Genomic DNA, 14,467 nt, shown 5'->3' with positions numbered 1-14,467 from the left:
CCTATTTCTATGAGTACTGGTGCTACCAATGAGCATGAATAAGTGCGCGAGGCCCAAAGATCGACCACCTCCTTGCAGTCGGCCTCCAGAACCACTTGCAGAGCTATCTTGAGGTGAGGGTAGTTCAAAGTGGATCATTGGAGGGAGGGGCATTTTGGCTCCGGGGAGCATTTGCTCCCTCATGAACAATACCGCAAAAAAGGTGGTAATTTTTTTTAAAAAAAATTCTGCATATTTCTGTGGATGTTCGTGCTAGTGTCGCAAGCATGCTTGACGGTGAAAAAACAAATTGGGGTGACATTTGGTGTTTAACTTTTTTTGCACATGCCGAAATGTTTAACCTTTCTGCCTAAAACTTTGTAGGTAGCATTCAGATGGTACTACAAATACATAAAAAAATATTGTTGCTATTTTTCCCGACATTCAGAAATTATTTTTAATGCGCATGAGCACATGCTCCCGGGAGCCAAATTGAATTTCCGATCATTGGCCTCATCCATAAAAAATTTCTGGCTTGATCATTCATGAATATTATAGTGGGTGAAATCGAAATCCTGAAGTGCTATCTTGAAGCCCAGTTTTTAAACCATTTGCTCATCATTTACGGGCATCAATATTTATGGGTGAAGATGCTTTCAGGATACCAATTTATGGCTTCAATATTTATTTATCAGTAGGTGAAATTTATGGGTTTCACTCTAGTGGCAGCAAATGTTGAAGCCCATAGAGCCCAGCTTGGGCTGGGCCCAACAAACGAAGCCCCCAAGTCAAGAATCAAGAATCAAGACCGACCACAGTCCACAAGCTAGAGCAAAAGCCCGTCTCTCCTCGCTCTCGTCGTCTCGCTCGCTCCTGCTGACGACGATCATGCCCACCGCCGTCGCCGCCGCGGCGAGCCCCAAGCCGCGGGACACCGGACGCGGCGGACACCACCGCCGCCGCCGCCGCCGCCGCAGGGCCGGGAAGAGCAGGGCCGCGGGCGCCAATGCGGGGGCCGGCGAGGGCTCCGAGGAGAGCGCCCGCCCCGGCCCCGACCCCCGCCCCCAGGCGAGCTCCTGCTCCGCCGCCCCGTAATCCGCTCGGACGGCGTCTAACTCCATGCTCTATTGCAGGTGGAGGTGGATTACGTGCCGGAGAAGCCCGGCCTCGGCGCCGACGACCCCCCTCCTCCTCGGCGCCTTCGCGGCCGTCTTCGAGAAATTCGGCCTCACGGGCCCCGCCGCCGCCGCGCCCGCCGAGGTCTCCGGGCCCTCCTTTCCCCCGGCCGAGGTATCCGCGCCTTCCTCCTCCATTGCTGCCCATTTCGGGGGAATTTGGTAGGGTTTTTCGCGGGGTTTCGGCGAGGGTTTGGTGCCCGGTGACATCAAATGTGATTTCCGGTTGAACTGGAATTGGGACTGAAGCGAGCGGAATTTTGTTGTCGCTGGTAGGGCGAGGAGAATGAGAGGGAAGGCGATGCGGATGCCGCGGTGAACAAGGGGCCAGATGCTGCTGCTGCTGCTGAGCAGGAGGCCCCAAAGAAGGAGGAGGAAGCAGCTGTCCTGTCGAAGAAGCAGAGGAAGCAGCTGCGGAGGGTGAAGATTTCAGAGCTGAGGCAGATGTGCAGCAGGCCTGATGTTGTTGAGGTGCTTCCCCTCTTTCGATCGCTCTCGTGTAACCGCAATGTCGACGATTCGTCGAATGTTTACCTGTTGTGCGTACCATGTTTGTTGACATGCTGATGCTGTTTGGCTAGCTGTGGTATGTTTACATGAATGCGCTCTTCATCTCACATGTGCTTTGCTGTTTGTTTCCCTTTCCAGGTCTGGGATGGTAATGCCCCTGATCCGAAGTTGCTCGTATGTCTCAAGTCCTGCAGGAACACCGTGCCTGTTCCGAGACACTGGTGCCAGAAACGAAAGTACTTGCAGGTTTGTCAGTTTTCAAACATCTAGTTTTGTTAGTATGATACCCATGTTTTGTGAAATTGGTTACTCGGTAAGTTGAAGTTGGTATGCAGAAGATAGCTGCATTTTCTTCCAAGTCAGCCAGGGAGCAGGTGCCATGGGGAGGCTTGGTTGCCCTGTTTTATCCTACCATAAATTTGTAGTGTCCCTAAGATTTGGTTGCTTGGCCTAATTCCAATAGTAGTACTAAATTTGTAGTACCAAGGCTTTTGTTTGTGCATAGTAGGGAAGCTCAACTCATTGGCACGCCTGCTGGTTGTGCCTTTTTTGCTGACATGGCTAGTGATAGTTGGCTATACCAACTAGTTATTTATTTGAGATCCCCTTTGGCTGACATGGCTAGAGATAGTTGGCTGTACTAAATAGATATTTATCTGAGTAACGGGCTTCAAACATTATTCTTCTGAAATGCCAATCCAATTTGTGACCCGTTTGGACAGCTAATATCTCTTGTGCTTTAATCAGTAAACCAAGGCCTACATTAACCATGTTTTGATGAGTACTATATGAAATGTGGGATCCATGTGGCACAGCAACAACTAGAGAAGTTGTCGTTGGCTGCAGTCCAATAATCTCAACCTTACTGGCATTTTGGAGACGTCTTGATTATGCTTTACCAAAATTGTGGCTTTGGCTATCTGGGGCAACAAACCAAACATGCCCATAATGTCCAACATGTTTCATCCTTCTTATATGGATTTGTAATTCTTGCAGGGACTGTTGTAACAATCGAGGAGGCTGGAAATGGTGTTGTACTACTTGAATGGTTTCTGTAGTGTATACAGGATAGTGTTTTTTTTCTGGTGGGGGTATATAGGATAGTTGAATCTTGTATGCATTCATTTGATGCCTCTTCTGCTGTACAGATTAGAGTCCAACTAGAGTCCATGGCTTTTGATATTCGGTGCATTAGAATCAGAATCGTACTTCTTGAACTGTTATCTTTTTCTTGAGACTACAAAATTCTAAACTCAATAGCATCAAGGACTGCCATATTTACCTATTTCTCTGTTCATATTTTTGGGTTCATGCATTATGTTCCTGTCTCAGGGAAAGAGGGGTTTGCAAAAACAACCGTTCCAGCTTCCTGACTTCATTGCTGCAACTGGAATTGAAAAAATAAGACAGGTAACTTACTTTCTTCGAGTTGAGGAACATACATGGAGTGTTTGTGTTGGTTTCAGTGAAGCTACTATTCAGGTTTATTGGCTGATTGGCTGGTAAATCCAGTGTTATATTTGTAAGCTAGTGTCAGTGTCTGTTCTATCAGGGGAAATGTTGCATGTTGGCACAGTCCTTTGGCAAGCTAATAAATTTAGGAAATTTGCCTGCACAAAAAAGGAAAGCCCAATTGATTTTCTAAACGTTTATGCAGGCATACTTTCAGAAGGAGAACAAAAAGACATTCAAACAGAAGCAGCACAACCGTATGCAGCCCAAGAGGGGGAATATGGATATGGATTATGAGGTCGACATCTCCACCTGCATATCATAGTAGTTTAGTTATGTTGCGCAAGCTGCAAATATGAAGCAGTTTGTGGGTTTCGTTTCCTCTGTTTTCTTCCATACAACCATGAGTACATGTATTGCTACTGTTCGGTGCCTTCTCTAGTTTTCTTGCCGTGTTTGTATTTGAGGCCCTCTTTTTGATGCAAACCTAAATCCTCCATGAACCCATAAGAGTTACTCCCTGAGTGCCATTCTATTGTTGTGGGAACTTACACAACTAATAAGCAGATGAGCCCAGACTCAAAGATGAATTATCGTATTGATGCAACTTTAGTATATTAGATCTGCCCAGTTGTCAGTTTGTACCATGGTGTCATTCAAGGCTAATAATGTGTTGTTCTCCACAGGTTTTGCATGATGCATTCTTCAAATATCAAACAAAACCCACATTGACTGGTTATGGTGATCTGTATTATGAAGGGAAAGAGTATGAGGTACGTAATCTTCAATATTTACACAGCAAAAAACAGCAGACATCATCCATGAGTCCATATATGGTTCTGATGCTAAGTTCTACTTGCACATTCGACAGCCGAAGCTTAAGGTAATGAAACCAGGTATGCTGTCCCAGGAGCTTAAAAAAGCTCTTGGTATGCCTGATGGTGCCCCGCCCCCATGGGTTACCAGGATGCAGGTATGTATTTTCTAACCTATGTTTGTCTGGTTTTCTTACCGACAGTGCTTTCATCATTAGCCAGTTGACCCCGATTCATTTTTTGCCAGTTCTTTGGTCCTCCACCCTCTTATCCTCATCTGAAGATCCCAGGTTTTAATGCCTCAATCTCTCCTGGAGACAGTTTGGGTGATGGACCTGATGAGGTACCCTATCTGAAAAATTTTCATTTCACACCATTTAATTATTCGTACACTTTCTTTCTAAACCTGCTATTGTTTCTTTGCATCATATCCCAGTATATGTAAAAGTTTTTTGGATTCCTGCAGCAAGGCAATTGCAAATAAAGTTAGTTGCAGTGTATTGTGGTTTTCGTGGGCAGAACTAACATTTGTTTTCTGCGGTTATCTAGGAAGAACCTCTCGATCGCAGCAAACACTGGGGAGATTTGGACGAAGACGAGGATGAAGAGGAAGAAAAAGAGGAGGAACTAATTATTCATGAGGAAATAGAAGAAGGTATTCGGTCTATTGACACCATCTCAAGGTAATTCTCTGCTTCTGTTCTCTTGTTGCCAGTTATTGTAATCGTTAGTTACCAGTTTTTTTTATTAGAATTAGATAGTGCAGTAGACACCTAGTGTCTAATTGTCCTTGTTGCTGTAACAGTACTCCGGCTGGTGTGGAAGCACCTGATGTTATTGACATTCAGAAGTTGAGGAAGGAGTCAGATAACCAGGCAGAAAGGCCATTATACCAGGTAAGTAAATTGCTGCTCTCTGTGTCCGAGAAAGCAAAGTGGCATTAATCATCATATTTTTGATAATTAACCACTACTTGGCTTGGCTATTCGTCGCTGTTAATCATCTAACATGTTGTTTCTTCCCTCTGAAGGTTCTTGAACAGAAAGAAGTAAGGATCACCCATAGGGCGGTGTTCGCATCGAGCCACGCATATGTTTCCCTGGCCAAACCTACCGAGTAATCCTTCCCCGAGTCCCGTCTAGTTTGTTAATCAGAGAAGTCTCACGCCGCACGTGCTCACTTTGCAGGTACGTGCTGGTTGGAGCACAAGGTACACCGTCATCACCAGGCAGCAATTTTGGTGATGGACCTGGGGAGTTAGGAAAGCCTCCAACTGACGAGGTAACTTATCTATTTAAAAGTTCCTTTTGGCACTATCTAATTACTCATACCTTTTTGAAAAAAAAATTACTCATATGTTTCCTTTGGAAACCCACTATTGTTTGTTGCCAACAGCCTAGGCAGCCAACCCAGTATACGAAAATGTTTTTGGATTCAGCACGATAAACCTTGTAAATGAAGTTAGTAGTGAGCAGAACTAACATTTCTTTTATGCAATTATGTAGGGAGGACCTATTGGTCGCAGCAAAAACTGGGGAGAACTGGACGAAGAAGAAGAGGAAGAGGAGGAATTGGAAGATGGGAAAATAGAGAAGGGCATTCTAGAAGAGGAAGAGGAGGAATTGGAAGATGGGAAAATAGAAAAAGGCATTCTAGAAGAGGAAGAAGAGGATGAGGTACTGGAAGATGGGGGAATAGAAAAAAGCATTCTAGAAGAGGAGGAGGAGGAGGAACTGGAAGAGGGGGGAATAGAAGAAGGCACTCTGGAAGGGCTGGAGGAGGAGGAACTGGAAGATGGTGAAATAGAAGAAGCTACTCGGAAAGCAGAAGAGGCGGAGCTGGAAGATGGGGAAATAGTACAAGGCATTCGGCAAGAGGAAGAAGAGGAGGAGGAACTGGAAGATGGGGAAATTGTAGAAGTCATTCGGCAGGAGGAAGAGGAGGAGGAGGAACTGGAGGAGGGGGAAATAGTAGAAGGCATCCGGCAAGCGGGAGAGGAGGAGGCGGAGGCACTGGAAGAGGGGGAAATAGTAGAAGGCTTTTGGTCTGGTTACACCATCTCAAGGTAATTATATGTACTTGTGTTCTTCTGTTGTCAGTTACCATATTAAAATTTTCTTTTCAATTATATATTGCAGCAGACACTTGGGATTCACTTGGCCTTTTGGTTGTGGCAGCAGTACTCCAGCTGGTGTGGAAACACCAGATGTTATCGACCTCCGGAAGCCATGGAGGAAGGAGCCTGAGAAGCAGGCAGAAATGCCATTATACCAGGTGATGTAAAGTGCTCTCCGTGTCCGAGAAAGCATAGTGCTGTTGATCAAGTTGTTGATAATCAACAAAGTGCTCCCTGTGTGGGTTTGCTAGTCGTTGCTGATAATCGTCAGTTTGCTGTTTACTCCTATGTAGGTTCTTGAACAGAAGGAAGAAAGAGTTGCCTTTGCCAGTGCGATGTACTTGTCGAGCCACAGGTATGCGCATGCCTCCCTAACCCAACCCTTATCATGCAATCAATCCCCTCTCGATCCCCGCTTAGCTTTTTGAAATGAAAACCATAAAAAGTCAGACGCCGCACGCATGCACGCGCACTCTCGCTTTAATCACAGGTACGTGCTGGTGGGAGCGCAAGATAAACCGTCGACATCAACATCATCATCATCAGGCCTAAAAAGTAAAAGGGTGAGCCCATTAGCAGTGGAGTTCCCTCCCTCATCGCCTGTTATCGAACCCCATTGCTTGCCTGACAGTCAGTATGTACTTGCTAGTTGAGGTTCTGACGTTTTTGCCTCTTTTTTCTTTTCTTTCCTTTCCCCGTGCCGCTGTTGCTGCTGGTAAGAAGCAGAGGCTGGAGAGGGTGGACGTCACGATCCACCCCGACCAGCTCGACGCCGTAGAAGACGCCCTGGCGGCCAAGTAAGATCAGACCAGCGTCTCTCGCCGTCGCAATCCTGCGGCACTATGTGACCGTAGTGGGGTTGTGGTGGACAGGTACAGGGAGCCCCGTGTTGTTGGTACACTAAGGATGTAGAGTTTGGTTGGTAGAAAGATGGCGAGTAAGATGCGGTGCATTGCATGTGATGGGATGGGATAGGCGATTGGTTGGCTGTCTACTCCCTACACCGACTGATTGGTGTAGGGGTGTCCAAACTATTCCATTCTGAGTATACATCTTGAGCACGAGCCCAACTGCCCCCAACTAGCCGAGAGAGAGAGAGAGATATATATGGAGGGAAAGAGCAACGTCGACGGCTCACGGCTTGACACGAGACGAGTGGCTTGTCGGTAGCTACTGTATGATGGATGATTCATCCCACCCAGCCCTAGTCTCCCAATATCATCCTCTCTTCATGCACACACATCCCATCCACCCACCCAGGTCTTGTGCTTGCCAGGATTGCCATGTTGATACCTATCCAAAAATAAAAAAAATGCCAAATAGATTAAAATAAAATATATCTAGGTAAATGCAACCACCCATGTGGACACGCAGTATGCCGACATCATCATCATCATCTTTTGGCTTGTTTTTTGTTTTCTTTCCACCAGCAGTGCCCAAAATCAATGCTCCATCTGGCCTTATTAACAAAGTTATTAATAATGAAATCAATGCTCCATCCTTCGCCTACTCGACTAGACAAAGGACCTCAACGGTATAACCATGTAGATTTCCTACTTTTCCATTCTCTTTTTTTGTTTATCAATCAATCACCAACCAAGACAAAACCGGACACTACGTTACGACGAGGCGTGACAGCACCCGATCCCATTCCGACCCCATCAGCATTGTCAGCGGCCGTGGACCAAACCGGATATGCATGGATCGAAAGAAGGCTACCGACATTGACCATGACGATAGCTCGCCTACGAACCAACCTCTATGGTGTTTGGAGGAGCTGTGGTCATGGGCACCACCGGTTGAAGACGAATGTGGTTTCCTCCTCATGCTCTACCTTCCTTCCATGACTCAATCTCATATATGGAATTATGTCGATGTATTTTAGTTCGAGATACACGTGGTGTCAGCCAACCAACAAGGGCTCGTCGTGCATTAACGGGACACGTCACACGTAGCACACAAAAAAGTACTCGTCGTCGGCTCACTGCCACCTGTCCCGCACCATCACGCGCTAATGGAAGCCTCCCTCCCAAATTAATTATGCGAGTTCGGCCACCGACCGAGCCACTGGCAGGTGGGCCCGACCCACCCACCCACCCACCCACTCTCGGGCAGTGGGATGGGAGGCCGACCGAAAAGCGACGGGCGTGCGTACGAGGACGCCATTTGTTTAAGGCCCATTTCGGGATAATGAAATGAATGGGCCATTACATTAGCCTCCTTCTAGAACCCTCCAGAACCTTCCTCCTTCCCCAGCACCCCCACCCCGCTCCGGCGAGGAGCGCCGACGCCCTCCTCTCCTCCTCCTCCTCCGCCGCGCTCCCCGGCCTTCCCCTCCCTCGGCGGGGGCGGAGGGGCCAAGGGACGGCCGGCGGCGGCGGCGCCGGGGATGAAGTACCCGCACCTCCCGCCGCGCCGGGCCGGCCCCTGCGGCTGCGGCTACCTGGCCGCCTTCGTCGCGCTCATCGTCATCACCTCGCTCCAGATCCACCACCACCACCTCAAGGCACGGCCCCCTCCATTTCCCCCCTCGCCCCATCACCTTTCCCTTCCATTTTTAGCTCCCCTGAATGAATCGCTCACTGACTGACACTCGAGCCCCGGCCTCTGTTCCTCCGTCAGGTGGATCTCGGCAGGTCCGACTACGCCGCGGCCACCGCCACGCAGCAGCGGCGCAGGGAGGGGGACGGCGGCAAGGCGGCGGCCCGCTGGAACTGGAACCGGAGGACCGGCGCCGAGGGCCTGCCGCGCGGGATCGTCCAGACCAGCTCCGACATGTTCCTCCGTCCGCTCTGGGACCCCGCCGCCAGCCGCGCCATCCCCAAGGTCCGCTCCTCCTCCCCCTCCTCCGGCGTCCCCCCTGTACTGTCACTGTTACTCTTTTTACAGTTGCTGTTATTATTATCAATAAAATTGGTTGGGTCTCTTAGCTGAAACTGAACCACGCTGAACGGATGAACGAATGAATGAAACTGTTCCTTAGTACGTAACAGATACTAGCCTCTTAACGCGGCGACGGTTTCGAGCATTTTGCGTGCCGAACCGGTTAATTAAGTCCGCCCACGCCATGGCTCCTGTGCTTACAGCTACCGCGACTCGTTATCGGTCGGTTCATTTACCTGGCTGCAAGTGAACCATGCTAAATGAATGGATCAAAGTGTCCTCTTACTCGTCTTACAGTTGCTTCCTAGAATTGGCTGGGTCTCTTATCTGAAACTGAACCACACCAAATGGATGAATGAAACTGCCCCCTTGCCGCAAGCCTTGGGGTTGCCTCAAGGCAACGCCAATCTGAGCTTTTAGCGTAGCAAACCGGTTAATTGAGCTCGACTCTGCTCTGGATCGTTTCCTTACAGTTACTGCGACTCATTATCAGTTGGTTTATTTACTTACTAGCTGCAAGTGAACCATGCTGAGTGGATGGATCAAACTGCCCCCTTAGAGTACTGCCTCTCACTCACCTCTGCTCCAAGTGTAGTTCATGTACGGTGTTGCGGCTGGTTCTGTCAGTTCAGTTCACCTGTCTGTTTCGTCCCTGTCTCTGACGGTTGTTTAGCGGAGATATCCCCGCGTCCTAGCATCATAATTCGCAAACCTCTAGGATCCGCAATTCTAGTTGCAAGCTCCTAGCGGGCGGGCAACCGACTCATTGGCCCATTCTGTTTCTAATATGTGCATACTACTGCTCACCCTTGCCTGCAGAATAAGAATGATAGACACAAAGCTCTCCTGGCGATGGCGGTCGGGATCTCGCAGATGCAGAATGTGGACGTAATGGCTCGTAAGGTCCGTCTTCTTCTTCTCGAGTCCGTCTCCTTTAACGCCAACTGCTTTTCTCGTTTTGAAAGGGAAGGTTTTGTCTGTTCTGATTCGATGCTCGCCCTACTATGCTTTAATTGTTTTATTAGTTTCTGAATGAGAGCTACACGGTCATGCTGTTCCATTATGACGGGAACGTGGATGGGTGGCGTAGCCTCGAGTGGAGCGATAAGGCCATACACATAGTTGCGCCCAACCAAACTAAATGGTAAGCCCCAGCCGCGCAGATACTTTGCTGTCTCTTTTACCTCGTTATGTATCACCCACATTTGGAATGAGCGTATGTTCCTATGCAGGTGGTTTGCCAAGCGTTTTCTGCATCCTAGTGTTGTGGCTATCTACGATTTCATCTTTTTGTGGGATGAAGACCTTGGTGTGGAGAACTTTGATCCGAAGAGGTATGAGACACGCCATATCGTTTCATTATGCTGAAATCGTCTATTTTTAGTTCGCAAATGTTGATTTTTGTGATGGCCTGAGTAGTTATGAAACAGTCATTTAGACAATGGTTCAGTTTCTTTTGTTCTAGCTGTAAAATCTTGTTTGCGAGATATAATTGTTGTTCCACTTATTTTGGGAGTATGCATTCAGCTTGAAACTCCTACTGGGATGATTTTTTTTATTGGCAATATACTTGGAGGAGATATTGACTTGCTTTGGTTATCGTTGCTTTTGAGAATATATATCCTGCCATGTTGCATTTTCTGTAGAAAAATGCCTTTTCATTTTTCATGTTGCCTGTTTAGGTATATTGATATAATGGTGTCCGAAGGCTTAGAAATCACACAACCCGCATTGGATCCTGATCTATCAACAGATATTCACCACCGCATCACAATCCGCAACAAGATGACAAAAGTGCATAGGTGCTTGTGCCTTTCTAATTCTCACACCTCAGAATATGAATTCTTTTCCTAATCATTTTTTCTGTGCATTTGTTGACATATTTAATTCTTCATCTCTTCTGCAGGAGAGTATATGACAATCGTTCAAGCATGAACTGTTCTGATGATAGTAAAGGACCTCCATGCACAGGGTACAAATTGAAGCTTTGGCATTGCATAGTAATTTTTGTGGCTATTCTAAATTATACTTTGCCATCGTAGTTTGTTCTCTAGACCTCTTGTTTAGCATGCCCAATGACAAAGAGTATTAAATTGTGCTATATTTTATTATTCTGTGATTGAAAAAGACAGTTACATCACAGAGTTACGGTCATATTCTTTGAACCAATTTATGTTGTTTTATCAGCTATTGTAGAGCCAAAAATCAAAATGCTGCCTTGTTCTATAACATTTTTTCGTGTGATCAGCAAAATAAAGTTACACCATCCAACTGATTGATTGTTGAGCAAATTCTGCTGATCTCGTTCTCATAAACTAGCTCGATTGATTACTAGTACTAGTATTGTAACTCAGCATTCTTTGATAGGTGGGTTGAGGGCATGGCACCAGTTTTTTCTCGTGCTGCCTGGAAATGCGTATGGCATCTAATACAGGTACGAATTCTGATCATCTAACCTACTCGATAATCCATCATATCGTCTGATCTACTAAGTGTGACTGGAGGGTCATAACTCTTCATAGCACATCCAGTTTTAATGTCTCGAACTTGCAGAATGACTTGATTCATGGATGGGGCCTTGACATGAAGCTTGGTTATTGTGCTCAGGTACTTAAGATTGCTCAAATCCCATGGCGGTTTGCTTTGCTCACATTCAAGCTTTACAACCTATTTTACTTCCCTTTTTTTTCACATTTCAAGTGTGCCGTGCTATATGTCACTTCCTTCGATGAGCTGGATATTTTTAATTATAAATGTGTAACTTGTTAGTATGCTCTAGGAATATTACTCTGTTTTCAGTGTTTGCCACCTGTGGATCAAATTTAGCTATACATATCCTAACATAAGGATCAAATTTATGGGCTAAATATTACAATATGGCTTTTAGTACTCTAGCTAATAGTACTAATGACTTAACTTGTTAGTATGCTCTAGGAAGATTACTCTGTTTTCAGCGTTTGGCACCTGTGGATCAAATTTAGCTATTCATATCCTAAGATAAGGATCAAATTTATGGGCAAACAAGTACAATATGGCTCTTAGTCCTCTTTCTGATAGTACTAATGACTTCTGTCTTATTTTGTTCCATTATATTTATTGCGGTGTGTTCTTCTGTCACTTTGCAGCTTAATTCTTTCTGGTGTTTCAACTATCATCTGTCAGATCAAGATGAATGCTCTAATACACATGAGTTTGTTGGAAAATTCTGATGCATGCAGTGCTACGTGATTTCAGGGTGATCGAGCTGAGAAGGTCGGTGTAATTGACAGTGAGTATGTCGTCCATCAAGGGATACCATCATTAGGAGGACCATCAGATACCAGCAAGGTCTGTTTGTTGTCATATTTTTCGTAAAATGCCGTATATACTTTTGGTGACAATGTGATGTGAAATGAAATTACAGAGAGAGAAAATGTCTCTTGTTTCCGGATTCATCTCTAAGGTTACAAAATCTAAATTGCAACTAACGAACACACATATTGAATCTTTTAATATGGTAATGGGGTATCAGTTAAGATATCTAACTCGATGGCCATCCTTCTAGCCTTGATTGCTCTATGCCTGCTAGATAACTAACGCCAGTATTATCATCTGATCAACAATTTCCTTTCTTGGTACAGTTACCTCGAAGATCTTTGGATTTGCGGACACACGTGAGTATAACCTATGTTCTCTTCCCTCTAAACCTAAATCAATATGTTTCTCCTACATATCTTCTAACGTCAATTGCACTCCTCTTATTTCAACCATCAGATTAGAAGACAGTCGTCGGCAGAGCTGGAAAAGTTCAAAGAACGGTGGGAAAAAGCCGTAAGGGAAGATGAGGAGTGGATGGATCCTTTTGACGCCTGATTACTCTGGAAGAAACATCTGACATGAAGATACAAGGCCCACCATACATGGGTGGATGCGTCCACATTCATCATGGCGGTTGGAGTCGAGATCATGTAGGCCTCATAGCGAAAACAGTTAGTTATATATAGCCTTCTAGGCATTTTGCTGACTAACACACACCACCCCGCCCTCTAGAGCTGGAAGAACAAGTGGGAACGGCGTCGCGCTAATACACGGAGAAACCGAGCAAGCACCTGTATACTACCAGTGGCTGACAGACACAGTATCTTGTAACCTTAATTCGATTCTCCATTCGCCGAGGTTGTATAGTGACAAATGCATATATGTATGTGCAGTTATTTTAGTAATAATAAGTATTTATAAGCGGAGATGATACATTATAAGAGGTGATGCATTCCATCCAAAAGAGTAATAGTAGTGTGCAGTTTCAATTGTAAGCGGAGATGATACATTATAAGTTGTAATCATAGATTATATGGTTGTTGTAACCAAACAAGTGGATGCACATGTTGCACCCCAAAGAAACTCCCTCTTGTCGCGGCACTGCTGCCTCCCGTTAGGCGTTAGACATCAAGGCCGCGAGGAAAGAGCCGTCGCAGGCCGAAGCCCCTTGGAACCCACCGCCTCTCTAAGCTCAGGATCCCCATCATCTGCATGAGGCAGGACTTGGCGCTGCTACCAATTTACAAAATGGCCAAATAACAGCAACAAACAAGAGAGACTACATGGAAGGAAACATGCAAATTAACAGTCTGCAGCACCCATCTCTAATATATACGAGGCAGGTCAGGTCGGCCGGTGGACGACCCATCTACCCATCTAACATGCCAAATCAACCAACATGTGGCATGCATGTGGGCTTTGAGGACATGAAAGGATCCCAGGACATGGCCAAATCAACCAACAGGGTGATCGAGCTTTGAGGACACTCGAGTCAACAACATGTAGCCACAGCCTTGGGGGGTCCCCGAAATGGAATACAAGAGGCGATTGTGGCTGAGAGCAAACAACCCAATCCTCCCTTGCCTTGCCTCCACAAAGGCCATCTGGGAATTGCTCCAGGGACTAGGCGGGAGGTCGACCGAGGAGAACTCCATGGTGGCAATGTCGAGCATGAATAACTTGCCAGTCTGATTCTCATACATGGTGTTGCCCTTTTTTTAGATGGCTGCTTCCGATGCTTGCAAGGTTGCAAGTTCCAGACTTAAGAGAAACTAGTACAAATGCCCGTGCGTTGCAACGGAAGAAAAGTAATAATACGACACACATCTAGCCTAATAAGCATGACTCAAAGTTTCCACCTCGTGCGCCGTGCAAGTCATATGTCCTCTATTTCAACACGACATCCATCTATCGCCGCTTTTCCTAATTGCCGCCCTCACTGATGGTGACCCTGGTGTCCACCTGATCATAATGTATCTAGACGTGGTCAATGCAAAGGTGACGAGCTTGACCATCACATGACACACCTGCCATTGAATCGCACCACCCCAAGGGACTAAACTCCGCCAGTGCAAAGGAATGATTAAACTAATCTCTTGAGCTGGGGCTGAGGGCTGCCTTGTGTGTCCCTCGGGCACATGCTCTATACAATGTCTCCTCGTGCTTCATTATGGAGGGCCACATACGTTTCAATCTGAATTGAGCCGACAATTATTTGAAGAAAATAAAAAAACGTAGTA

General features: G+C 46.3%; 2 protein-coding genes across 7 annotated transcripts; both read left to right on the top strand.

The window, feature by feature from the left end:
- Positions 1 to 814: 814 nt before the first annotated feature.
- On the top strand, positions 815 to 7,114 carry LOC123156117 (splicing factor 3B subunit 2). 6 transcript variants are annotated; one of them, XM_044574288.1, is made up of 18 exons: positions 815 to 1,047; positions 1,113 to 1,269; positions 1,431 to 1,625; positions 1,803 to 1,910; positions 2,997 to 3,074; positions 3,322 to 3,414; positions 3,803 to 3,889; positions 3,988 to 4,089; positions 4,179 to 4,274; positions 4,481 to 4,614; positions 4,737 to 4,827; positions 4,962 to 5,047; positions 5,119 to 5,212; positions 5,437 to 5,996; positions 6,112 to 6,205; positions 6,341 to 6,402; positions 6,538 to 6,610; positions 6,768 to 7,114. In XM_044574288.1, exons 1-18 carry the CDS (start codon positions 986 to 988, stop codon positions 6,846 to 6,848), a joined length of 2,253 nt encoding a protein of 750 aa, XP_044430223.1. In that variant the 5' UTR covers positions 815 to 985; the 3' UTR covers positions 6,849 to 7,114. The 6 variants fall into 6 exon arrangements, with proteins under 6 accessions (XP_044430223.1, XP_044430222.1, XP_044430220.1 ...); XM_044574287.1 differs by having other exon boundaries at positions 6,109 to 6,205; XM_044574285.1 differs by having other exon boundaries at positions 6,073 to 6,205.
- A 1,077-nt stretch (positions 7,115 to 8,191) lies between these two features.
- On the top strand, positions 8,192 to 13,170 carry LOC123156119 (uncharacterized). Its single transcript, XM_044574290.1, has 12 exons — positions 8,192 to 8,553; positions 8,670 to 8,873; positions 9,750 to 9,833; positions 9,956 to 10,074; positions 10,163 to 10,264; positions 10,613 to 10,732; positions 10,837 to 10,902; positions 11,298 to 11,364; positions 11,484 to 11,537; positions 12,165 to 12,257; positions 12,551 to 12,583; positions 12,684 to 13,170. Exons 1-12 carry the CDS (start codon positions 8,437 to 8,439, stop codon positions 12,780 to 12,782), a joined length of 1,158 nt encoding a protein of 385 aa, XP_044430225.1. The 5' UTR covers positions 8,192 to 8,436; the 3' UTR covers positions 12,783 to 13,170.
- Positions 13,171 to 14,467: the final 1,297 nt, after the last annotated feature.

This window comes from Triticum aestivum, chromosome 7B (genome assembly GCF_018294505.1).
Source record: "Triticum aestivum cultivar Chinese Spring chromosome 7B, IWGSC CS RefSeq v2.1, whole genome shotgun sequence".
Lineage (NCBI taxonomy): Eukaryota > Viridiplantae > Streptophyta > Magnoliopsida > Poales > Poaceae > Triticum > Triticum aestivum.
This window is presented reverse-complemented; position numbering and strand designations above follow the sequence as displayed.